This window comes from Cuculus canorus, chromosome 2 (genome assembly GCF_017976375.1).
Source record: "Cuculus canorus isolate bCucCan1 chromosome 2, bCucCan1.pri, whole genome shotgun sequence".
NCBI classification, from domain to species: Eukaryota; Metazoa; Chordata; class Aves; order Cuculiformes; family Cuculidae; genus Cuculus; species Cuculus canorus.
The window spans coordinates 118,892,955-118,918,285 of record NC_071402.1 but is presented as its reverse complement, the minus strand read 5'-3'; the positions used below and the strand labels follow the sequence as shown (position 1 = coordinate 118,918,285).

Below are 25,331 nucleotides of genomic sequence, written 5' to 3'. Positions count from 1 at the left end.
CCAGGCACAGCCTCGCCCCTTGCTGGGCACAGAGCCCCTCACCAGGCACAGAGCCCCTCGCAGGGCTCAGCCTCGGCCCCCGCGGACACGGAGCCCCTCGCAGGGCACAGCCTCGGCCCCCGCGGACACGGAGCCCCTCGCAGGGCTCAGCCTCGGCCCCCGCGGACACGGAGACCCTCGCAGGGCTCAGCCTCGGCCCCCGCGGACACGGAGACCCTCGCAGGGCTCAGCCTCGCCCCGCTCCCTCCTCCCCCGCAGCTCGGGGTGCGGCAGCGAGCGATGCGCCGGCTGGGCGCGCACCTCCGCCCTCCGCCCTAATCGATCCATCCACGTTTGTCACCTGCTTCTTTTTCTTTTATTTATTTATTTCTACCCCCCGTCGTTTCCCCAAACCTATTGGGAGCTCCGGGAACGGAGGGCGAGAGGCCCCCGAGCAGCCCCGCCCGCAGCCGCCACCTCCCGCGCCAGGGCGATCCCTCGGCCCGGGACGGAGCCAGGACAGCGCAGGTGTGGTGGGATGGGATGGGATGGGGTGGAATGCGGGGAGGGAGAGAGAGAGAGAGAGAATAGAGTGAGTGAGTGAGTGAGTGAGTGAGACAGAGAGAGAGGGTGTGTGTCTGAGAGAGTGTGTCTGTGTGTGTGAGACAAAGAGAGAGTCTCTGTGTGTGCGTATCTGTGTCTGTGTGTGTGTCTGTGTGACAGTGGCTGTGTGTGAGTGTATGAGTGTATGTGAGTCTGTGTGTTAGTGTGTGAGTCTGTGTCTCTGTGTGCCTGTCTGTGTGTGTGAGTGTGTGAGACTGTTTCTGTGTCTGTGTGTGAAAGACAGTGTGTGTGTGAGTGTCTGTGTGTATGTGTGTGTCGGTGGGTAAGAGTGTGTCCATGTGTGCCTGTCTGTGAGTGTGTAAGTGTGTGTGTGTGTCTGTGTGCGCAACAGTGTGTCTGAGTGTGTCTGTGTTTGAGTGTCTGTGTTATGTCTCTGTGTGTCCCTGTGAGAGTGTGCGTCTGTGTGTGTCTGAGTGTGTGAGACTGTTTCTATCTGTGTGACAGTGTGTGTGTATCAGTGTCTGTGTCTGAGTGTGTGAGTGTGGATGTGTGTCCATGTCTCTGTGTGTGTCTGTGAGTGTGTCTGTGTGCACGACAGCGTGTCCATGTTTGAGTGTATCTGTGTTAGTGTGTCTGTGTTAGAATGTCTCTGTGTGTGTCTCTGTGAAAGTGTGTGTCTGTGAGAGTGTGTGTGTCACTGTGTCAGTGTGTGTGTCTGTGTGTCACTGCATGTGTGTCAGTTTCTGTGTGTTAGTGAGGATGTGTGTGGGAGTGAGTGGGGTGTGTGGTGGTGGTTATAGGATGGGGGAGTAGGGGACTGGAGGTGTTCGTGGGGTGTGGGGGTGTTTGAAGAGGTAAGTGTGTGTGTGGCAGGGAGCTGGGCTGTGTGTCTGATGAGTGTGGGAGGTGGTAGATGTGGGGTGTGTCGAGGGTGGTGATTGTAATTGTGTGGTGTGAAGGAGGGGAAGTGGGGGTGTATGTGTGTGATGGTTATGGGGTGTGTATAAGTGTGTGTGTGTGGTTGTGGAGGGTGATGTGTGTAGGGTTGAGGGTGAGTAGGTGGATGGAGTGTCATCTTTGTCATCTCTGTCTCTCCACTGTTTTTTTTTTTTTGTGGGAAAACTTTGTGCTTTCTGTCAGAAATCACAAGCGCTGTGCAAAGCTTCCTCACCCGAGGATGATGCTGAGCTGAAGGAAAGCTGTGAGATTCAGTGGCTAATTTTGGGGTCCATGTGCTTGTTTTTGCTGAGGGAACTGGGATTGTTTATCCTGGAGAAAAGGAGGCTGAGAGGAGACCTTAACGCTTGCTACAGCAACCTGAAAGGAGGTTGTAGGGAGGCAGGTGTTGGTCTCTTCTCCTGAGTAAGGAGTGATAGGATGAGAGGAAATGACTTCAAGTTACACCAGGGGAAGATTAGATTGGATATTAGGAAATATTACTTCACTGAAAGAGTTATCAGGCATTGGCACAGGCTGCCCAGGGAGGTGGTTGAGTCACCATCTGGAGGTATTTAAAAGATGGATAGAGGAGGTGTTCAGAGGTATGGTTTAGTAGTGGACAGGTATGGTTGAATTCAATGATCTCAAAGGTCTTCTCCAACCAAATGATTCTATGATACTTGATTTCTCTGCTGAAGGAAGGCCTGGGAAACCTCCTCACAGCTTTTCATTGTGGGTTTTAAAATGCTGTGGTTGTTGGTTTTTGGGGGGTTGGGTTTTTTTTCCAGTACTTGAAAAACATTCGTCTGTAGACCACTTCTGAAGTACATGCTAATGTGTTCGTATCTCTCCAGTTATAGTGTGAAGAAATATATTTACAGTGCTTGCCTATCCACCCTATGAACAAACAGGTCAGTACCTAAAATAAGTGAGTTTGATGTTCCAGGTAACTTGGGAAAAGGAATTTCAGTGTATAATAAGCACTAAAATACCGATGAATACCCTATGAACAAACAAAATAATAAGTACCTAAAATAAGCAAGTTTAATGTTTCATGTAACTTGGGAAAAGGAATTTCAGTGTATAATAACCACTGTCACTCATACAGACGTGTATTTAGCATAGTTAAACTAAAAATGTTGGTGGCATGAAGAAGTTTAGTCCGTTTTCCTTTGCAGGCAGGAATTTCTTTTGCTTGAAGTAAGATGTGTGAAGTGATCCTTCCAATGTGCTCCTCTGTGGCACAGTGTACTTGATTGGATGTGGAAATCACAAATTCATGCTTTTTTCTTGCTGCAGGATGGTATTGTTTTAATAATGGAATTCAACTGTTTTCTGATACTTCATAAAAAATTTGTATTTGCCAACAAATGCGGAAAGTTATCAAGAGTTACTTATGTTACAACCCTGTTTCTGTGGAGTGAATTAAATTCTCTGTGGTGTCCCTGCAGATTTCAGTAAATGGGCAAGTACTACCATATTGCCTGGTATGTGTGTGAGACTTAGATGAATGTAGCTAGAAGTAAATGCTGGGCTTCTGATTCAGTTGTGTGAAATCTTGCAGAGTCTTGCACAATTCAGCAAAGACGTCAGCTGTGTGATGACTTCAAGCAGGCATGGAGTTTAAAGTGTCCACCTGACATAGAGGCTGTTAATCTGATCAGGATTTACAGATTATTCTCTGATGAAATTGGTAGTCGTTCGGACACTATTGTATGAGGAAAGTCTTAAGAGATGCTCTCTTACCTAAGATGCTCTCTGTCAAAAAAGAATTTTGAAAAGAGAAGTAATCTCCCATGAAGACAAATCCCAGTACCAGGGAAGCACCTGAGAAGTTCAACAAACCAGGTTTCGATTTCCACTTTACAAGCGGATGCAGCAGATAATACTTCAGCAGTCATCACAGGTGTTCTTAAGTGTTAATAGTATAATAGTGGTTAATGCTTTCTTCTTCAGTAATGCTTTAGTTTTTCAAAGAGTCATTCGCCCTGAGTGTTTTTTAATTTGACAGTGACTTATTTTTTCCAGCGCTGAACACCAGTGCTTCGATCCAGGAGAGACTGGTATATTAAGTTCAGTCACTTTACAGTTATAGGTAACTACCTGTACAGCTGAAAGCTAAGGAAAAAGAATTTTCGTCCCCCTTAAGGACAAGTATATTACCCAGATCGTTATTCATAGATTTATGGTTAAAATCTGCTATCTCTTCTAAAAAAATAATTGATGTGTATATATTCTTCTAATTAGTATGCCCTGACATCATCCACAGATTACAGTGAGAATTCATCTTAGGTGTTAACATATTTTCCAATAGTAAAAGAAAAATAAATTATTCTATCTTTTATGCATGTGTACATGATGTTTGAATGCTGCAGGACAGTAAAGCAATGGATAAATCATAAATACAGCTGGCAATTTTCTATTAAAACTGGCTGATGACTAAGATAATAAAGCTATTACCAAGCCAAGAGAAGGAAGTGTTGGAAGAGTATATTGGCAGTGAACAAGGAGACATACGGATTAAGAAAAGAGGCTTAATAAGTGTAAAAAAAGGAAGTGAGGTATATCAGGCTGAAATGAAGAATTTCCAAAAGCCAATCTGAGTTGGATTTCACTACAGAAATAAGAAGACAAAGAAGGAAAGCAGCAGCAGTGGGCAAAGTTCAGAGTGAAGCTAGTCCCAGAACAAAACAAATAACTTGCTTCTCTTTTGAATGTGAACATGGATACACAGGCTGAAGAACCCATGGGGTTTAGAATATGGATACTCTGTGAAGAAGCATTTGTTCTGCCTTCTCCTTCAGCCGTCTGGCTCTGGTTGGAGCTAAGGAGAAGACCATGTGTTGCAGGTACAACGGCCCTGTGCTGTGGCCATGGACTGTAGACCACCTTTTAGCTTCTATCCTCAGCACAGGTTGGCATTGACAATTGCTGAAACAGCAGGGCAGCTCTAAACAGCCACCAGTATACTCCACTGTCAGTATGGAAGAATTAGGAGGTGGGAATCCGGATAGATCATGCCAGGCTAGCTTGATACTTCTGTGCCAAAATAACTGGTTTCTGACAATGAGAAAGGCAGGAAAGGTCTCCTTTTTATGTTCCTCTGACTCTTCTAAGCTTGCCATCTCCCACCAACTGCCTCTTTCCTGTGGAGCATAAGAAGTTTTGATACAGGGATTGTCAGTACTCAGAGGTACTTTTGGAGTGAAGAACTGTCTGGCCAGGGACACGCAAAAATAAAGGACGAACAGAAATTGTAGGAAAGCTAAACCACATTTGAATTCTAGTAAACCTTTCTAGGGCATATGCATATAGACATGGACACAAACATACTTCATGAACACGTCAGCAGTTAGAGAAAAGATACCTACTTACTGTTCTTAGAACTTCATTTGTTTCTTGCTGAAGCAGCCTGTATCTATTACAGACCTTGTGTGTCTGGCAGATATATCCAAATATATCTGCAGCAGCTGCCAGCATTGTGTCTACGTGGCTGTGGTTGTGTCCATGTTGTAGGTGTACATCAGATCATTGAGTGTGCGCTTGTCCCAGCCTGCCCATTGCTCTCATTTCCTGAGCAATGGGAGATGGTGAGCATGCATCTACATGTAGACACTTTGGGAAAAAAGCAGACTAGTGCTTGAGGGTGAAATCTGGTGTATATGCACCACCTCTAGACAATAAAAAGTTAATGGTAGCAAAAACTGGGCAGCTCTTCAGGAGAACACAAATTTCATGTAATTCAATCTAGTTGAAGAAATGAGATTTTATGAGGCATCTCAAATGATTCAGGGCTTTGGGCCTTAAGGCAGAATCACTGAATCCTTTCAAATTCTTCAAGTGTTTCCACTTTTGTTGTTTCAGGATGCTCACCAGAACCCCAAGTGTGGTTGCCCAAGTGTTCCTTCTTCTAAGCATAGCTCTTGTCATTGCTATTGCAGTGATTCAGATAAATCAGCAACAGATCGTCTCCCCAGGGCTCAAGGTAAGTCTTAAAATACCTAAGGAAGGAGAGCAGTGTTTTGAACTAATATTTAATAATGTTCCTTTGTAAACTAACTTTTATGGGGTGGTTCAAATGAGACTACAGACATAAATTAATGTTTAATCACTTCTTCGTCATGGCAAAACTGAAGTAGAGAGTAAAAGAGAATTAGTCATGATCACAGAGTCAGTGGCAAAGCAGGAAAAGCATTCCTTGATTCCGTCTGTGATGCCTATCGCACAATGCCTTCTCTGAGACTGAAAGGCAAAATGTGGAGAATATGCCACTGCTTTTTTTATTTTTGCTAGAGATTGGAAGTAATTCTAAAATAATTTTGAAGAGGGAAATACTCGGAGTTTAAATTCTGCTGCCAGGCAGAGCTAGGAAGTTTATGCTGAAATCTTTTATCAAAAGCATTTGGGCTCTAGGTGTACACTCTATGATTTATCCCATGTTGGGACTTGCCAGATATTAAACAGAAGCAGAGTAACTTCATGAGGAGAGCAAACTGGAAAAGGCAAACTGAAATACTCTGGAATTCCGGCTTTGTCTTGTGCTGCTGGAGTATGTGTGCAGTTTCTTCAATGAGAAATGTAGAAATTAGCCTTCTAGAGAAACTGTGCAGTTTGGCACTTTGAGTTCTCTGTTTTTTCCCAGGATAGCTGCAGGCACACAAACCTTGTCAGATCTTTCTTCGAAGTTCTTTCTAGCTTTCCCTCTGTGCATGTATTTAATTGGATAGTTCATATACTAACAGTGATAAGCTGAGTCTCATTACGTTTTGTGGGATTATAAACACCTTTGGCTTTGTCTGAATCATTTGGTGGTATATGAGTCAGACAATGGGGTAAAACTGTATTCTGATACCAGTTTTTTGTGTTCGTGTGGTGTGGCAGATTGTGTGTGCTGGGATCTTGCATGGGGACACAGTGCCTTGAGTTTATTCTCTATGTGACCTGAATCCCTGCTTGCAGCAGCCTTAAATCCTGCCAATTTTCATGCAAGGCAAGACTGTATTGGCATGTAGGCTGAAGCTACTATCTAAAAGACAGCCTACGCATCTCTTGTGGTTGTCATTAATTCATTTTCACATTCAGAATGATAAAATTATCTACCTAAATCTTTGAGCAAACATCGGACCCACCTTGACCATCTGGAGCTGGCTTAGGTGGGGAGTTCTGCTTCCTGAGTCACAACAGCTTCATGGCTGGTTCTGGAGGAAGACTGGCAGTTTCCCTGCTAGAGACCTTGGCTTTTGGTTTCTTTTTGGGCTGTAAGCTCTTAGTGCAGAAAATCCTAGTTGATATGGAGGACCCTCTATGTGATTCTTGAGTTACTGAGTAGTCCTCAGTAAATGATGAACACTCTGAAGTAATTCTTCAGGAGCAGAAGGAGGACTTTGGTATGTCAGTGTAAAATCGTCCAGTACTTAGTTGATATAATGGAGTCTGGAAATGGTAGTGTCCTGAAGTTAGTGATTGATTAAAATTAAATGTAGTAATAACATGATGAAGCTTACCCTTTGTAAGTTTCCGCCTTCTTCTGGCTCTTCTCCATGAAACCAAACCAGTTGCTGAAGGCTGAGTAGAGCTTGTGATATCTGTGGCATAGTAGCTCTTTCCCAGGAAGCGCATTGAGAGCATCCGGGTTCACTCCTATGTGGCACAAAAGATAAATTATCTGCTACGCCACTGATGTTTTAAAGTGTTTTGCAAAGTTAAATATTTTGGTTCCTTGGTGGTTGGTTTATCTTGAAGATTCAGCCAGTGACTTGTGAAGAAAGGACCTGCCCATATGCATGAGGCTGAGGCACTGAAAGAACTCCTGACTTTCTGGCACACACCGGGGAGTCAGAAGAGTGATGAAGAGAGCACAAATATCCCTAGAGACTGTTTGAAGAAGTCCAGAATTGTAAATGACGTTAGCTCTGAATGTCATGAGCCTTCATATCAGTAAAAAATATTTCTGTTTGTCTGCTAACGATTTGTGAGCCCTGAAGAGAAAAAACTCTCACTTCATGATTGCATTTCTCTAATTTGCCAGTATGTCTGAATTTTGCACGTCTCTTTTGGCTCTTAGGAAGTGTTTTATCTTGTTTGTGGATGTTATGCTTCATTAAAAGTAGCTCAAACCTATGTAGCTGAACTGAAACACGCTTCCAGCCTGGATCCACTTTTGTGGCCTCCATCTTCCCTATAACTGGTGTAGCTTGTTGGCATCTCATGGCAGTTTTCCAAAGTGGTTGAAAGGCAAATGAGATGTCATTGCTGTGCCTGCTTTCATAGTATCATAGTATCATAGTATCATAGTATAGTTAGGATTGGAAGGAACCTTAAAGATCATCTACTTCCAATGCTCCTGCCATGGGCAGGGATTTCCCACTAAAGCAGGCTGCCCAAGGCCCCATCCAACCTGGCCTTGGAACACCTCCAGGGATGGGGCATCCACAACCTCCCTGGGCAACCTATGCCAGTGTCTCACCACTCTCATGGTGAAGAAATTCTTCCTAATGTCCAGTCTAAATGTGCCCCTCTCCAGTTTATATCCATTCCCCCTGGTCCTACCCCCTCCCAAGCCTTTACGAATAGTCCCTCTCCAGCTTTCCTGTGAGCCCCCTTCAGGTACTGCAATGTTGCTATAAGATCTCCTCTGAGCCTTTTCTTCTCCAGGCTGAACAGGCCCAAATCTCTCAGCTTGTCCTCTTAGGGAAGGTGCTCCAGCCCTCTGATCATCTTTGTAGCCCTCCTCTGGACCCATTCCAACAGCTCCATATCCTTCTTATGTTGAGGATACCAGAAGTGGACACAGTATTCCAGATGAGGTCTCACAAGAGAGGAATAGAGGGGCAGAATCACTTCCCTTGACCTGCTGGCCATGCTTCTTTTGATGCAGCTCAGGACACGGTTGGCCTACTGGGCTGCAAGCACACATTGCCGGCTCTAGTCGAGTGTCTCATTGACCAGCACCCCCAAGTCCTTCTCTGCAGGGCTGCTCTCAAGCACATCATCCCCCATCGTGTACTGAAAATGGAGATTGTGTGATATTCATGCTAAAAAGGTGATTAATCCTGGAGCTTGTTCTTGCTGTTGGGATTACCGTTCTTCTGGATGTACTTGCAAAACTATTCATATGACTACCCCTTATCTGTTTCGGCCACAACCAGACCAGTTAAGTGAGACTACCTCTGAAACAGTATAGGTAGTTGTCACTCACACAGACAGCTGTGTGAGGAAGGTTTACCCTCTTGGAAGGGAAGGACAATCGGTTGATAGGAGAGAGGGTGGTTATCTCTTTAGTTCACCCAGCTGCAGCCAAAAAAAAAGATTGAGTATGCTTTTAGAGACACAAAGTCTGGTTTATTGTTAGCTTGCTTTTTATTTCACTTCTGGTAAATGTGTACAGTAGTCATAGTATTCTACTGGACATAGGAAGCAAAGGGACACGTTTACTTCATGCTGTAGGCAGCATGGTCACCTCTGTGTTGGAAGTACATTGGGCAACAATAACCCCGAAAATAAGCATTTTCCTTTGAGTCACTCTTTCTTTCCTTCTTTCCTCCCTTCCTTCCACCGGACAGGAAAACAGAACTCTGAAGCTTTTCTGGGTTGATTTTATCTCCCTGTCTTGACTGACTGATCTAGTCCATTAACTCAATGGTGCAGTTGTTGGGTATTAGGGAATCACCAGGACTTTCTCTCTCTCCATAAATGTTTGAGTAGACATGATAGAAATCCTTTGTGGGAAAGCTGAAGTAGAGGGGAAAGAAGGGAGAAAAAGTTGTTCTGTTCTTTACTTGCTGCTAACCCAGGATAAGGGTTTGCCTGTGCTCACAGTCCCATGCAGCGCAGTTTGATGCAGGAAGGCATTACTTGTCCTTGAAGGCCAACCAAAAGTGATCTGACTTGTGTGGTGGTGTAGCCCCTGCCCCGGGCCACTTTGCAATCTCAGAGTAAGCCACGCGAGTTATGGGAGAAAGTTTCCCTTGTGCCATTGGCTTTGTATCAGTGCAGTGAGTTGGAGTGATGAGGCACTCCCTGATCGCACCTGGAACTCCTGCTGCCTGACAAGAGCAGTGAGCAGGGACAATCAATCACCTTCTGATGGCACTGGTACCCCTGGTGTCTGGATCGTAGCCCGTACAGGACTGTACCAGAACTGTGCAGTCTGGAACATAGTGGACTTGTACAGCTGGTGGAGAATACCAGAAGTGCCAACACGAATTGTAGCCAGAATGGAAAAATACTTACTGAAGTTAGTCATCTTGCAAAACTATAAATAGTGGTTCTAAGTGAGACCCTTTGGAGCTCTCCTGGATCACAGCAGACTGTGACCAGCATCTCCCCCTGAATTGGGATGCCTCTTGTCTCATTGTGAGTAGTTCACTAAACTCAAGAAATTTTGATTATAGGTTAACCTCTGTGAGTCTGAATATCCATATAGCTCTGTGTTTGTGTGTCTCTGTGTGTGTGCAATTTGATTTAGGAAACCCTGCAGTAAGTCTTGTGTGAACCCTGCCATTCTTTCATTAAGTTATTGTTTAGATAATAATACATTCCATTGAATCATTTTGTTAAATTGGCTAATGATTAAGCACTTTTAAAACAATACACAGCCTAATTTTGTGATCTGCTTTAAAACTATTAAAAACTCTTAAATTGATGTTAAATCAAAGCTGTGTAAAAACCCCAATCCACAACAACGTGCAATTTTAATGTCACTGAAGTTTTAATTCAACCAGTTTGTCCTAGGCAGCAGGCTGAGACAAGGCATACAGAATTCTCCCACTTGCTTAGAATACTGCATCCTCTGTCATTTCTGTTGTTTGGGTTTTTTAAATTAAAGATTAATCTTAATTAAAGATCTTTAATTGTTTATCTTTAATTAAAGATTAATCTGATCACCACTTAATGAAGCTGCATGGGCGAGTTCACACAGAGTGAACGCCACACAAGTTCTGAGGAGCTTCAAGACTCGCCCTGTAATAGGCCCAAGAGTCCTTTTCAGAAACGAGCATCTTTTTTTAAAGGAAACAAGAAGCTGTACATGAAAAAGAGGAGGAGGAAGAAGAAAATAAAATTGTCAGTCACACGTTGGTTCAGATAAGTCTACAACTACTTTTTGGAATGGAAATCTGTTGCTTTCAGGAATGAATGTGGCTGGGAAATGCAGAGGAGGATGGAAGTGGGTCAAAAAGCTCCACAATTAGCTGATGTAAAAATACATCCATTATATTCAGTCTCTACTTGGGCATGATGGGTAGCTCTAAAAGTAGCTAAGTTAAAAGCTTATAGTTGGCACTTTGATTTGACCGAGACTAGATTAAATTAATAGCCTTTGAGCAGATTGACCGTTACTTACTGTATTATGTGTCTCCAGAGTGCTCGTCTCCCTTTCAAGGAGAGGGATTGCACTCCAAGTATCTGCAAAAGTAGTTACTTGAGCAGAACTCAATGGTGTGGTGGTTTACTAGTGTCTGTGAAGCCTTCCACCTTTTAGTTGGTCAGGATAAATATTGTCTGGATTAATATAAATGAAATTTTCATTATCTAACAGTCCTCTGGGAAACAGACTAGACTGGTGTTGCTGGTCATTCTTTAGGGACCAGGAGTTTGTAGGATTACAGCGAAAGCTGGGAACTAATGAGGTGTGGAAGCTGACTTGTTTGCCACCTGAAGCAGTGATCCTTCTAGGTCAGACTTAAGGCTCCCTGGGGAGGCAGTGGAATGAAATTTATCAGCCTGCTGCAGGGGCTTTTACTGCTTTGCAGCCAGATGGAGACTCTAATTTTTCAGTATTGTCAGGCTCCTGTGCATCTGTCTTTTTTAAAAACAAGAAAGTTGAGAGAGAAATGACCCCTGTGTGATTCCTACCAGTTAGATGACTTAGGAAGAAGGAGGCAGCTAAACGTACCTTGAGATATCACGGAGAGGATAAGCAAAGTTGCAGTTTTCTTTCCCTGATGCAGTTTCCCTTCCCAGTTGCTACAATGTTCTGCTGCCCTAAAAGATAGGAAAAGGGGAAAGACTGGTCTGGTGAGCGTGGAATGGGACGGAGAAACCTGTGCTATAATCCCACAGAGTCTAGGTGACCTGGGGCAAGTAGCTTAAATATTTCTCATTTATTTCATAAATAAACATGGGTTAATATTGATTCTCTTTTGCTCTTTGTTGCCTCACTCTCTGGCACAGCCTGTTTTCAGTGGCAAACTCTTAAGTGGACTGCCTAAACCACTCAAAGGGAGAGGTTTATGGGGCAATCAGGAAAGAACCAGACTTGTTACATGGTTCTCACTGTGGACCATCATGCACTTTACCTCTTTGCTTGTAGCTTTATAGATCCCTTGTGCATCCTTGAATGTAAAGCCTGTGCTTAGGTATCAAACCCTTCAGTGTCCAGGGAGTGTAGTTGAGATAATGGGAAATGAACTTGTTGCAAAATCAGTTCCTAACACACTGTTATCTATGCGTCAATGTGGATTTTGAATGTGATGCATAAAGGAGATGAGCATTCCCCATCCCCACTGAATTAATTATTGAAGATACATAGGATGTTCTGTGTTTTGCAGCCAGATTTCATTCTGTACTTGGCTTTTGGATTCACGCCTAAGTACCTAACACTAGAATTAGTCTCTCTTGCAAGTATATAATGTACATATGTTTTCTAAAGAGTTTGATGGTGCAAAGAAATACAGATGTATAGGGGCCTTTTAAGCTGTCAATTTTTTTCTTCCTTGATCTAATGTAGTTTTTTCTCCCTAGTATGGAATAGTCCTTGATGCTGGATCCTCTCGGACTACGGTCTACGTCTATGAATGGCCAGCAGAAAAAGAAAATGACACAGGAGTAGTAAGCCAAACCTTCAAGTGTAATGTGAAAGGTGAGCTCAATTTCAAGTTGATTATTTATTTCTAGCCTAGAAGAACAGATTATCTGGAAGCTTACACTGCTTTGTTTTTTCTGGTGTGTTCCCTTTTCAGTGCTGGGGAGAAAGAACTATTAAGACTATGTCTATACCGGTTAGCATCAGTCCTACAGCAGGGTGCTCTAATCTGCAGTGGAGAGAGGAGATTGTAGCTTAACTTGATTTACTCCATTACAGTGCGTAACTGATGCAGACAGAATTCAATCTACAGAGAATCAGGGCTTGTAAATATTTAGTCCTAGTGCCATAAAATAATCTAATTTACAATGAAAGTATCAAATATATTTAGAAATAGCTTGGAATAAAAAGTCTTTGAGAAGAATGGGGATCTAGCCCTTTTTAGATGTTAGCCATTGAATATGATGGAGGCAGAAATGGGTGTCAGCTATGCCACAGAAATATGACAAAGTAGTTTTTATTTTCCAGAAGTCTTAGTGATGGTTTAAAAAAAAATGTCTGCTGTTTGAGTCAGATTTCCTAGAGAAACAAGGCTTATGCAGCTCATCTGGAATTGTTCTGTAATTACTTGAAAAGAGGCAACTGAGGGGAAATGTTGAAAGGCATGCAGAAAGTGAACAGGAAGAGCTTCTCATACTGCAGAACTAGGAAGCATCTAATAAAATGTGAAGTTGTCCTACTCACAACAAGCACCACTGGCTACCTGCCTTGTCTTTAAAGGTCTGAGGTTTTACATTGATTCCTCTCAGAGAGAGGATGCTAAACTAGGCTGAATTTTGCTCACACTCCAGTATGGTTAAGTGTATGTTCTAATAGCTTGTTGCGGATTCCTTCATAACAGCTTTTGAATCTCTTAGTCAGCTTCAGTGACATTTGACTAAATGTTCAAAGATATCAGATTTCCACACATTTTTTGAAGGCAGGTGGCGAGGGAGGGGAGAAAAATCTAAATTATTAAGCAGTAACTAGTCCATACAGATTTCTGCACGATGCCAAACTTCGTAAATTCTGTTACTCTGAGTTAAATGAACTTTAGATTATCCTCTACGATACTGACTTCAGCAGTACTGCTTTGTTTAGCGTTACTGGCTTGGGTTTGCTGGTTAGGTAGGAGGAGAGGGTGGGGCAACTCAGAAAGCTTCAGTGCAGAAGCTGTTGATCTCTGATAACAACTGTTGTGTTGGAAAAGAATTTTTCCAGTTTTTCGCTTTCCTTCTCTCTCAGTTGTGATCATGCAAAATCCTACATCCCTCTTTGTGTATGGAAGTAGTTGTAGCCATAGAGGTCCACGAGTAACTAGCCCATGAGTAAAAGGCAATGCTTTCTTAACAGAACCAATATTTCTGTCTTCAGCATTCAACATATGCATGAACGTTCTTAGCAATTTTAGAAGAAGCAAGCGTCGTGCATGGAAGCAACACACCATCACGTGCCTGATGGTGTGTCCTTACAGACTGCAGGAATGGCAGCCAGCCTGCTGAGGAGGAGGGTACGCTCTGCTAACTCGTGTCTTGACTCATTAGGAACGTTGTCTTTAGGAATTCTGGTGTGAGAAGAAGGCACAGAGAAACTGCATTAGTCTTCTCGAAAAATGATAGAGGAGTACTTTGTGAATTTAATTGATTTAGGTTTTGTTTCACATTGAGGAAGTGCAAAAAATTGCAAAGCAGAGAAGGCCAAATTGCTGTGAACTCCACAGGTCCAGAGGGGCCTTAACCATGGTCAGCCAGAGTACTCCTCATCCTCCAGTGTACGAAATCACCAGGGTTCACTCCTCCAGTCTCCAGTGACTGCAGTGGAGAAGGCAGAGGGCGTGCTGGAGAGGCTCCAAACTAAGCTGTGGGAGACAGCGGTAAACACATCTGTCAGCGTCTCTTTAGTGACGCTCACCATAGCCTTAAACACTTAAACTGGAGGATACTTCTGGGCATATGGAGAGAAGACTTTCTTTCAGGCCTACTGAACTTGTAAGTCAAATGATCGCCGCTCTGTAAGTTCTGTGCTGGCTTTATGATTTCATTTCTGCCTTTATTAGGTACCTCTGTCCCTGTTTGTAGGAGCCAACCCCAAATCAAAATCCTTTTGATGTATTGTAGTTAATCTGACCTGATCAGGCTCTAAGCATCAGCAAAGCTGGCACTTGTCCAGAACAAAATGGTCCCTGCCTTGTGACCTGCTCTGTCTGAACACTGGGAGGTGGAAGTTGCTGCTGCCAAAGGAGTGTGAGACAATTGCAGCTTCTGAGGATGCAAAACAGCAGTCACTGCTTTGTTTTCCTCTGGGTAACAGCTTTTCTTCCAGCTTCAGGCGTGCCTGTGCGAGACTTAAGACTTTTAGAAAGTCTTATTCCAAACGAGGGCCGTGAACATCTAACGATGATGTGGTAATGTTTATGTTAAGGTTCATACTGTGAAAAAGAGAGTGGTGGAGTGTCACGTCTGTAGTCTTACATATTTTTTCTTCTGCTTTTATCAATGCAATGTGGCTGAACGTAAATGGTTTCTCATTTTAACTGTGTAAGAACCAACCCGAGATCCAGCTTGGAATCAGGTTGTGAAAGAGATTGCTGTTATGGAACTAGATTTAGTTCTGGCAGAGTTATTCTCTCTGGGCCAGTGGCTTCATGGGAATGCCTGAATTTCTCCCTGTGCAACTTTCTGAGCTAAGGAACTTTAATGAGGAATGTTTTTATTCACATCCAAGTTAAGTCCTTTTGGTTCTTGAAGAGTTGAGCAAGGGGGGAAAGACGTTGATATGCCTTATGCAGCTTGATGTAACTCTCATTCCTGTTATTTGAAGGGCCTAGAAATTTGGAAAACTGTGAAATAATTGATAGTTCATGCACCAGCCTAGAATTGGACTTCAGGAGCCATTTGTGTGCATCTGAAACCTCACCAGCAATTGCTCACTGGAGCTTCTTTATTTCATTTTCACTTGAGAGGAGGGAGCTGTAGAGGTACCATGGTGTCTATGACTGTTGTGGCAAACCAGATTAGGAAATCTTTGTCTTAGGTTGTGGGAGGAGGGTTTATCTATACTTTAACAGATCAGAGAATTTTTCCATCCTTTAGACATGCTATTTTCTACAGCATCTGCCATGAGCAAACCTATTTTCCTCATGAATATAGCACTGCTGCCATTGTGCTGTTTTACAGTTATACCATATACCTTCCTCCAGGTGTGGTACTATCATGTATATGTGTACACATAGAAATGCAGGCGAGCAGTTTGCAAGTATATTCTCTGTCTCAAATAGCTGAGGCAATCACTACATTGTTTATTCCTTAAGCGTTCATAGTTTTCAACTATTCTATCTTGAATTACTGGAACGAAGGGGGAAATTTCTTTCTTTTAACACCTATTTGCTAATTGGGCTAATTTGTAGTTGGCAAAGCACAATGAAATCAATCTACTTGTTTTCTTTTAGGCCCTGGTATATCCAGCTATGAGAGCAACCCTGGAGCTCTTGCCAAACCCTTTGATGACTGTCTGAATAAAGTCAAGGAGAGAATACCAGTCCCTCTGCATAAAAACACTTCAGTTTATCTGGGGGCTACAGCTGGCATGAGACTACTGAGGTATGGCAGAAACTTGAACTCTGTATGCGCACTAGCATAGCAGTCTGTGAAGACAGAATGTGAAAAATGTATTGGATGCGTTTTCATCCATTGGAAATTGGCTGTCTCAAAAGGAAATGGAACCCAGCCAATTTAATTAACTGTATTGATAGGGAGAGTAGGGCTTATAGAAATCCTCTGTTGTGCCTTATTGAAAAGAAATGCTTGCTTTATTCTGAAGAAAGCAGTTTTCTCTTCCATATCTGTCTTAAAATTCAGTGTTATGTAAACAGATAATGTTTGTGCATATCTGTGGGCAGCAAAGGCAGATTAAAGCTAGGCACTGCAGAGTGTTCTGAGTGTGAAAGTAGGGTAATGTGACTTTTGGGGTCTGTCCATGGCTTTAGCCTTGGCACAAACTGACTTTTTATGTTTGTTCTGTGGCTAAACAGAATGGGAAGAAAGGCTCTAGGACTTTTTTTAACCAGCAGCTGTCATATAAGCACTTAGTTCAGTAAAAAGTAAAGTAAATATGAGAAATAGAACACCCGTGATCTTGTATGATAAAGAGTGAAGTTTGTACATAATGGGGGAGTTGCCTGCTGAAATTGTGCTGGATGCTTGGCTGTTCCCTAACATAAGATTCCCTTTTAGGGAAACATTGTCTACTTTTTATTAGGTGATTGTAAAAGTTTTCTTGAATTGATAGTCAGCAAACAATAGACACAAAATTGCCTTTCCAAATGCTCAGTGTCTCATGTTTTGTGAATTGCTTAGGTTGCAAAATGAAACGGCAGCCAATGAAGTCCTTGCAAGTATTCAAAACTACTTCAGAGCACAACCTTTTGAATTTAGGGGTGCGCAAATCATAACTGGGCCAGAGGAAGGGGTGTATGGATGGATAACAGCCAACTATTTAATGGGTAATTTCTTAGAGGTGTGTGGAAAAAATCTGCATGCTTTTCTTTTCGCTCTTTCTTTCATATAAATGAGAAGTTCGAGATGATGTGCCTATTCAAACATCATAGCTATAGCTTTAGTTGTTCACTGAAATATATAACAGGGTCTTTGTGGCAGTAATAGAACAAAGCAAGCATGAAGAATATGATGTTGCAGGAATGTGCTATGGTAATAAAGATGAAATTGTTGATTCACAGACGGGGCTTTTCCCTAAATGACATCAGATACCTTACCTAGAAACAGAAGCTGCATTGCTCTTAAATGCATTGGTATGTTAAGTGTGACAGGTGTTGATTGTCTTGACAGTGGTGCCAACTAAAGATGTTTTCTTCTGCTTTTCTGTGACTTTCTTAGGTGGTTGCTGTCCCTGCAGCTCTGCTGGTGAAGGATCCGCACAGCTTAGGGGTCTCCAAATTGTTTGGCAGTGTTTGCTTACTTGTCTTAAGCAGACAAGACTGTTTGGAAGCAGTGAAGATGGTTAAGTCGATATGGCCAAATGTGCCTCAGCTAAGCCAGAAATCCCTCATACACTTCATTCCAATACTGCTGAAAATCTGCCGGCTGTGAGCAGTGGGCTGTGATACTGTGCAGACAAAGTGATACTAACAGAAAGATATTTATACTGTCCTTAAACTCGGAAGAGGATCAAGCAGGAGCCTTATAGCAGAGAGGGAGTCAAATGTTTTGGAAGGTCCCTTTTTACGTACAGATATTCAGTATAAATTCATTCCCAGTAAAAGCTCTACTGAGATGGTCGGCAACCATTTATCTACATTTATGGCAGCTGTGTGCTGCCCTGAGCATTAACTGCACTTCTCCCTAGGCTGAAAGAAATTTCAACCAAACTCCAGAGTGTTGTTACCTATCTTGGGTGAACGGTTCCTGTAAGATCATGGCAATTAATAAGCAGGAATTAGCTGCTGGTGATCTAAGTGATCGTTAATGGCGAATAGGTTGTTGACTTTTGCAAAGTTAAGAAAAACAGTATGTTCTGAAAGAGTTTGTCCTCATTGTGTGCATTTCATGCAACAAAAATGACATCACGAGCTTCAGGGTGTGTCAGTCTTCTACCACATGATTTTTAATAATCCAAATATCAAATGCTGTATGGCAGATTCATAAGGACTACTGAGGGCACTGCAAGATGCTGTGAACGATGTTTAGTATAGAGAGTTGAGTGAAGGTCTGTGTGTGGAGTATCGCTAGCAGGACAGAGAAATACTCACCTTTCTTGTGGCAATGGCCTAAGAGTCACATTCTGCTAGAGGCTGTTAATGGGACTCTTTCACTGTAGAATTTTCATTTGTGTGTATTTGTGAGCCCGCAAAGTTTCTCTTCCCTTCTTGTGTATGCATTCATATCATCATGCTCAGTAAATAATACTACAGTAAATATTGAGAGAGATAATCATCGAAAATCCATATTCTGCACCGTGACTGCGTAGATCAAATACAGAATATGGGGGACGTTTTAGGTTATAGGGAAAAATGCCAGCTGAGTGTCTAAGATTTATTCCCTCTGCAGTTTCACTGAAGGAGATGTGCGGATGAGGGGTCCTTGTTGTTTTGACTTTGGTGGAGCTTTCATCTGGGCTTTTTTTCTGTGTTTTTCACTCTATTTTCAATCTCTTTTTCTGTTTGTCCTCTTAATGTTCTATTCCTTTAATAATTCTTCTTGCCTTGAGACAAGCAAATCCTCATACTATTTCCATCCACATTTGTTTAAGAGCTCATGGGTATCTGGACTTCAGTTCCCTGCATTCTAGTACAGATATTGATCTGGCTAGTTCTGTGCTTTGATCGTTGTGCTGCCCTCTGAGTTGAAAGCTACACTGCATTCCTTTTTCCATCTTTGAAGATCATTTCATTCTCAAAGTACATCCCTCTTACATAAATAACATCTGTATGTTTTCCTTGATGCTAAGATTTTTTCTCTTAAAGGGTGCAGGACAAAGAGGGGGGGAAATCTCAAAAAGTTAAGTAAATATTAGAAAAGTGTGAAGGAGAACAGGCAGATGATATTTCTAATTATCCTTGGTTTTATTTTTTACATGTAGAGAAACCTTTGGAGGACATGGGTTCATCCTTATAGAAAAGAGACCATGGGTGCACTGGATCTTGGAGGAGCTTCCACTCAAATTTCATTTATCCCAGAGGACTCCCAGGAGAACTTCAATAGCACCTTGCAAGTGAGGTTATATGGTTACAACTACAATGTCTACACTCACAGCTTCCAGTGCTATGGGAGAGATGAAGCTGAGAAAAGGCTTTTAGCGTTGTTGTTCCAGGTTTGTTTGCTATGTTGCCCTTGCAGGTGTTCAGTAATTGTCTGAGTGGGTTCTTAGGCTTGCACTTGCTTCCCTTTACTGGAGTTTGGAGACCCCAATAAGAGCTCTTTTGGGCTTGGTTGTAGACAAACAGCTAAGCAACTAAACACTTCAGTTTCATACAAAGATCTTCACATTTGTTAAAAATTGGTGAGAGTTTTGTACTATTTGACAAAAAGGGCCAACTGCTCCTCTAACTGTTTTGCTGATCTTGCCGATGATTTTTTGAGAAAGGAGTTTCTATGAATTACAGTGATGAGCAATATTGTACTGATAAACTGTGACAGAGAACAAAAATACATTTGTATGTAGTTTAAAATGATACTTATATTTAATGTCAAATTAGGTCTTGCTTATAAGTAGCTTTTATTGTTTGAGCGTTTTAATTTGTTTGTTTGTTTGTTTGTTTTTCCAGAAATCAAGCACCAGTTCCAATGTAGATAATCCGTGTTACCCTCGAGATTATAATACTGCATTAACGATGAAGTACTTCTCTGGGAGCCTTTGTACTCAGTCTCTGAGACTGGCAAATTACTACCCAAACCAGCTTGTGAACTTCCATGGAACAGGAGACCCAGATCTGTGCCAGGAGATGGTTTCTTTATTGTTTAACTTCACTGCTTGCAGAGACAGAGAAGACTGTCCATTTAGTGGAATACACCAGCCAAAAGTTAAAGGGAATTTTGTGGTAGGTCTGCAAACACAGCATTTCTCTTTGAACTCACTTGCTTTTGATTTCTGTAGTTCTGAAAGTAACAGGCCTGTCATCTACCCCTTTTCTACAGGCTTTCTCAGGATTCTACTATACAATTAATGCTTTGAATTTATCTGGGCACTTTTCCCTAGCTGACTTCAATTCGAGTATGTGGCTTTTCTGTTCACAGAACTGGACACAGGTAAGTGGGTTGTTTGTCCTTTTTGGGTTGGTTGGTTGGTTGATTCCTTCCTTCCTTCCTTCCTGGGAGACATAAAAGGGAGATATAAAAAGAATATGGACTGGACAAGTATTCACAACTTTTCAGCTGGTCTGTACCAAATTCAACATTTGTTTTCTCACTGTGCTTCAAACCATGAAGTATATCTGGCATGTTTAAAACTTGGATAGATTTTGAAATTTCATTTCACAGTTTCAGCCATACTGTAAAGATGACATGAAAAATTTAGGAACCATAATATCCTGAGTCATTTATGTGCGGTTTTGTGTTTGTTTTCATTTTTTTTACCACATAAGCTATGTCATTGTCAGGGTCTTTCTTTTTCTAAATCTCCATATCTTGTTGCCCACAACTTTATTTGGTGCTTCTGTAAAATGCTACTAAGTTCTAATTAGAATCCAAAGTATTCTTTAGCTGTAAAAAAATTAAAGCATTTGTTTTTCATAATTTACATGTTTTTCAAAAACCTTTTGCTTTCAGCTCCAATTTATGCTGCCTAAAGTTGAAGAAATATATGCCAGATCCTACTGTTTTTCAGCCAATTTCATTTATTACTTGCTTGTACATGGTTACGACTTTGATGCAGAAACTTGGCCACAGATACATTTTCAAAAGGAGGTGAGTAATAATAATTCCCTCTTACTGTTATTTAATCCAGAGAAGTTTAGAAGGAGACATAAAGTGCAGTAGCATACAAAAATATCATGGTCATAACCAGCCTTTGTAAATGATTGGCAAAAGTTTAACATACGACAAAGCCACTTTTCAAGTGTCAGTAGCAATTTCAGCCCTAGTTCCAGGGGCTCCAGCATTGCCTGGAAATGCTGCGTAGGTTCTTTTAAATACCTTCAAGAAAGAATCAAATAATTGTGTTTTAAACCCTGCCTCCTCTTGCTGAAGTAGTGGATTGCTCTGGGCAGCAATCTGACCGAAACACCTCTCCAGTCAAGACCAGTTTGAGCTAACCCTGCTGAGCTGGACAGGAGAACTTCTGCATTTCTGTCTGCTCGCAGAGCCTTGGGAGAACCAGCAAAGCTAGTCAGTGAGATGTGATGAAGAAACTAGGGCAGTTTTCATTCTCAGTTGGCACATCCATCTGTGCCATAATCTGGTTCTCTGGAATAAGAATGTATATTGATGAGATATTTGCTTTCAGTTGGCAGAGAGAGAAGGCTCACAACATTTGTGTAATGAACAGCTGCATTTCTCTTTTCCCTGACCTCATCTTTTCTCCTGAAAAACAGAGTACTTGAAACAAGCTTGTATGTATATACTCCAAAGCTACAGCTAAGAAATTTTTTCTTCCAAAACAGAAGGCATGGCCACTGACTAAGCTTGGCTGTTACATCAAGAAATGTGGTCCCTACAGTGCTCTGGGACTCCATCCTTTCCTCTCTGTTGCTGTACAGACCCTTATTCTAAAACCTTGTCCTATACTGTCTCTTAATTTCCATACAGTTTGGAAATGCTTTGCCTCTTGCATGCAAAACCAACAAAATAGAATAGGTTGTAGATCTTCATATTCTTAAATGCAGGGTGTTCTCACAAGCTGTGAATGAGAAATTGTAAGCAATGTCTTTTAAGCGGTCATATCTATTACTGGTGGGCTAGAGAATCAAGTAGGATTTTCTTGCCTTATTTTGTTCTCTGATTGATAATCCTTAGCAGTTTTGGAGGAGTGTCCAGTGTTTAGCCCTTCTACCAGGAAATCAGCACAGAGTTTACTTTGGGATCTTAATCTGGAGCTGGTGGGGGGTCGACGTATGTTGATATTTAAATATATCTTGTATTGCCCCCCGCACACAGAAGCAGCTAAATACGGCAATGTTTTTCTGTATTTAGCCAAGACTACAAAAATACTGAGCAAAATAAAACCCCCAAATCTTGTTTGAAGTTAACACCTTTGTTACCTCCATTTTGTGCTAGGATAATCATGAAACTCCAAAAGGAGAAACTACCTTCTCTTAATTAGATCTGTCGCTACTAAAATTATAAGATCTAGTGTTAATCCATCACCCAAGCTACCCCAGAGATAACAGCACAGTTTCTCCAAGAGTGGTGGTTTTGCTTATCATAGAATCACAGAATCGCTTGGTTGGAAAAGACCTTTGAGATCATCAAGTCCAACTGTATCTGTCCACTACTCAATCATATCCCTAAGCAATTCATTTGCCTGTCTTTTTAATACCTCCAAGGATGGTGATTCAACCACCTCCCTGGGCAGTGCCCGATAACCTTTTCAAGGCTAAGATGAGGGGCTAATTCTAGGAATTAGCACAGTAGTGCTGATTTTTTTTTTTAAAGTGTATTTCTTGCATAAAAAATTCCCATAACTGGCTGTCTACTTATATACCACACATCCTTCTACCCATCCAATACCTGTGTCTGACTTCTTTAGCTCAGGGACCAATTTTTTAGCATCTTCTGAACAACAACAAAAAAAGGTAATTTAAAATGGTTCTGTATCTTCTATGTATACTCCACTGAAGTTTTCCCCTTGCTAACTTAAAGGGCAGTTGCAAGCCTCAGCAGTTCAGCTTTTGAAGCCTCCTTTCTTTGACTGAAAAATCCATGGGAATAGAACTCTTCTGTCTTTATTTCAGGTTGGTAACAGCAGTATAGCATGGTCACTCGGTTACATGTTAAGCCTCACTAATATGATTCCAGCAGAAGGCAAGCTGATCCAATTACCTCTGAAACCTTCATTGTTTGCTGGGCTCCTCGTTTTCCTCACTGCTACGGCATTGCTGTGTCTTCTCTTCCTTGTTTACCTGTGTATTGGATCACAGAATCAGAAGAACATCAGTCATGTTGAACACGTATTTATTCCAGAATGAATGAACTTCACTGAAGACGAAACAAGAATTTTATAGTGCCATTAAGCAGAACTTCATTTTTGAAAAGTGGAGGGTGAAATAAAGACAGGCAAAAAGTCTTCAGGACCAGAAGCATAAATAGAGACAAGACGAGATGAGACACAAGGGAATCTGTGATATGGTGAACTGGAGTGTGTTTGAAATATTTTGGCAATTATTTCTGTAAAACCATTTGTCCAGTGTGCAGCAGAAAAAACATGGGCAGAAATGTCACTTTGCTTGATAAGGGATTAATAGTTTTTTCTGCCAGGTACATAATAATTTTTTGTTCATTAATTCTGTGCTAACTGGTGAGTTCAACTGGTGATGGATTTGATCGTGGTGGCAGTTGTTTAAGATAAAACTAAACAGCAAGTCAGTAGGAATCATAGGAGGTGGGAACATGGCAGCTGTTCTTGTTTCAGTGCTGATGCCTAAAACCCTCAAATAACCAGATATCTGAAACTGGAACAAGCACTGGCTAATGATGGGAACTGAAAGGAACAGCTGGCATAGAATTGGAATAGGCAGCTAAAGAATAAGTAAATTTGTTCAAAAATCATTTGGACTTCCAGAATAGTGTTTCCAGAATAGAGTCAGATCAGTCATCTGATCAAAGAATGCCTTCCGTTGTGTCTTCCTTTTGCAGCAGTTCCCTCTTCTCCCTATGTATATAGTGAATGTATATATGTATAGTAGCTCCCTCTTGTACCACCAAGATTCCCACCTGCTCAGTCTTCTGTCTCCTGTCAGCTTCAGCTGGGAAAGCTGATGCTATTGAACTTCCAGCCAGACAGCTGCACCACCATCGCTTACAGCTTCTTCCAAGCCAGCATCGTGGCTGCAGTAAAAAAACATGGCTGGGATATGCAGCCAGCATGGCTATCTTTGGCTGCAGTCGTTGCTTCTCAGGGGGAGGCAGTGAGGGTGGCAGTGGCTCCAGTAACCACTGGTAAATCCTCTCCAGCTGCTGGTTGGAAACAGATCAATGTGTGTAACATTGTCCTGTCATTCAGAACCAAATGGATCTCTGGGAGAGACAGTGAGGTGAACAGCATTTGACAATGTGTACAAAGTATAGGTTATTTATCTTTTTGTACTCTTTACTGCCTGCTTATGAAGATTAATAAAATTATGTTGGGAAAAGCTAAGCTAAGTGTTGTTTTCTTTCCCCCAATACCAGTATTTTCATCCTGGTAAACAGATTATTCTTATGAGAGGGATAGGAAATCTTTTAAATACTTTCCTAGGGGCTGGAAATTTGCATGTTACGAAACTGATTCTGTGAGATTCTGGAGTGAATGGTGCTCATTATCTCCAGAATCCATATTCTCAGCAAGGAAACCTGGTGGTTAAAAGCAAGCCACTCTCCTGATTTTTTTTTATAAACACAACACACATATAAACAACTTTTAATTTTAAACACTGTTAACATTTCACTTGAGGATCCTGATACTTTCTAGGGCTTCTTTTAGGTTCACCACCATACTGTAGATCTGAGTAGTGCCTGAGCAAAGCAGCAATTCCCAGTCATCAGACAGTCGATTGAGAGACAGATTGGTCGGAAAGAGAAGTATCAGGCATTGGGAATAAGGACAGGATTATGTAATATAAAAGCCTCATCTGTGGAGAAGCAGCAAGACTTCCAGAATCCACCAGAAGAAAGAGATAAGAAATGAAATGTATATGGATGTTTCTGAAGGGGGAAAGTGACAAACTTCTCATAAAGCAACATACAAACTTGGCAGAAAGAAACGGTAACTTGTACTGCATGGCATAATTCAGCATTGATAAGATTACTGAAGAGGACAAAAATTAATCAATGCTGATTATGATAGTCAATCACCCCCCAGTGTGGGGAGTTGTTATTCAAATATTAAATTCAGTTACTTCTTCAGGGACAATGTTATCTTCCCTTGGATGGCGATGCAGACTCTGTATCACAAAAAGCCTCACCTATATACTTAGGGAGTGTTTTCTCTGTACAAAGAAGGCAGTATCTAGTTACTTGCTCAGCAACATTTACGCAGGCCTAGTGCTTGTTTTTAACAGTGTATTCATGGGAGAAAATGTTTTTAAGCTTTAAATACTGAATTGTTTTCAGTGATGATAAAACACAGCCCAAGTTTGGTGTATTTTATGATGCCTCTTCCAGTCATTTATTATCTTAACATATGCAGAGATGCGTGCATGCAAGTTACAGTTACGTAGAACATGTGACCCTCACATACTTAAGAGTCATCAATGCAGTCACTAGTGACATTCGGGCATCTCTGCCATAAAACACAAGCAGGTCATTAAAAAGATCAAGATTTTAGGTAATCTCCTTTCCTTTAAAGTGGTACTGGAGAG

At 41.7% G+C, this 25,331-nt stretch overlaps 1 protein-coding gene across 3 annotated transcripts; it reads left to right on the top strand.

Moving 5' to 3' along the window:
* ENTPD3 (ectonucleoside triphosphate diphosphohydrolase 3) lies at positions 1–24,108 on the top strand. 3 transcript variants are annotated; one of them, XM_054059546.1, is made up of 11 exons: positions 1–509; positions 2,337–2,393; positions 5,347–5,467; positions 12,226–12,343; positions 15,774–15,924; positions 16,681–16,840; positions 18,920–19,150; positions 19,605–19,877; positions 19,975–20,085; positions 20,605–20,742; positions 22,728–24,108. In XM_054059546.1, the coding sequence occupies exons 3-11, from the start codon at positions 5,348–5,350 to the stop codon at positions 22,959–22,961; spliced, it is 1,536 nt and encodes a 511-aa protein (XP_053915521.1). In that variant the 5' UTR covers positions 1–509; positions 2,337–2,393; position 5,347; the 3' UTR covers positions 22,962–24,108. The 3 variants fall into 3 exon arrangements, with proteins under 3 accessions (XP_053915521.1, XP_053915520.1, XP_053915523.1); XM_054059545.1 differs by having other exon boundaries at positions 1–512; XM_054059548.1 differs by lacking the exons at positions 1–509; positions 2,337–2,393 and adding an exon at positions 2,439–3,388.
* The last annotated feature ends 1,223 nt before the right edge of the window (positions 24,109–25,331 follow it).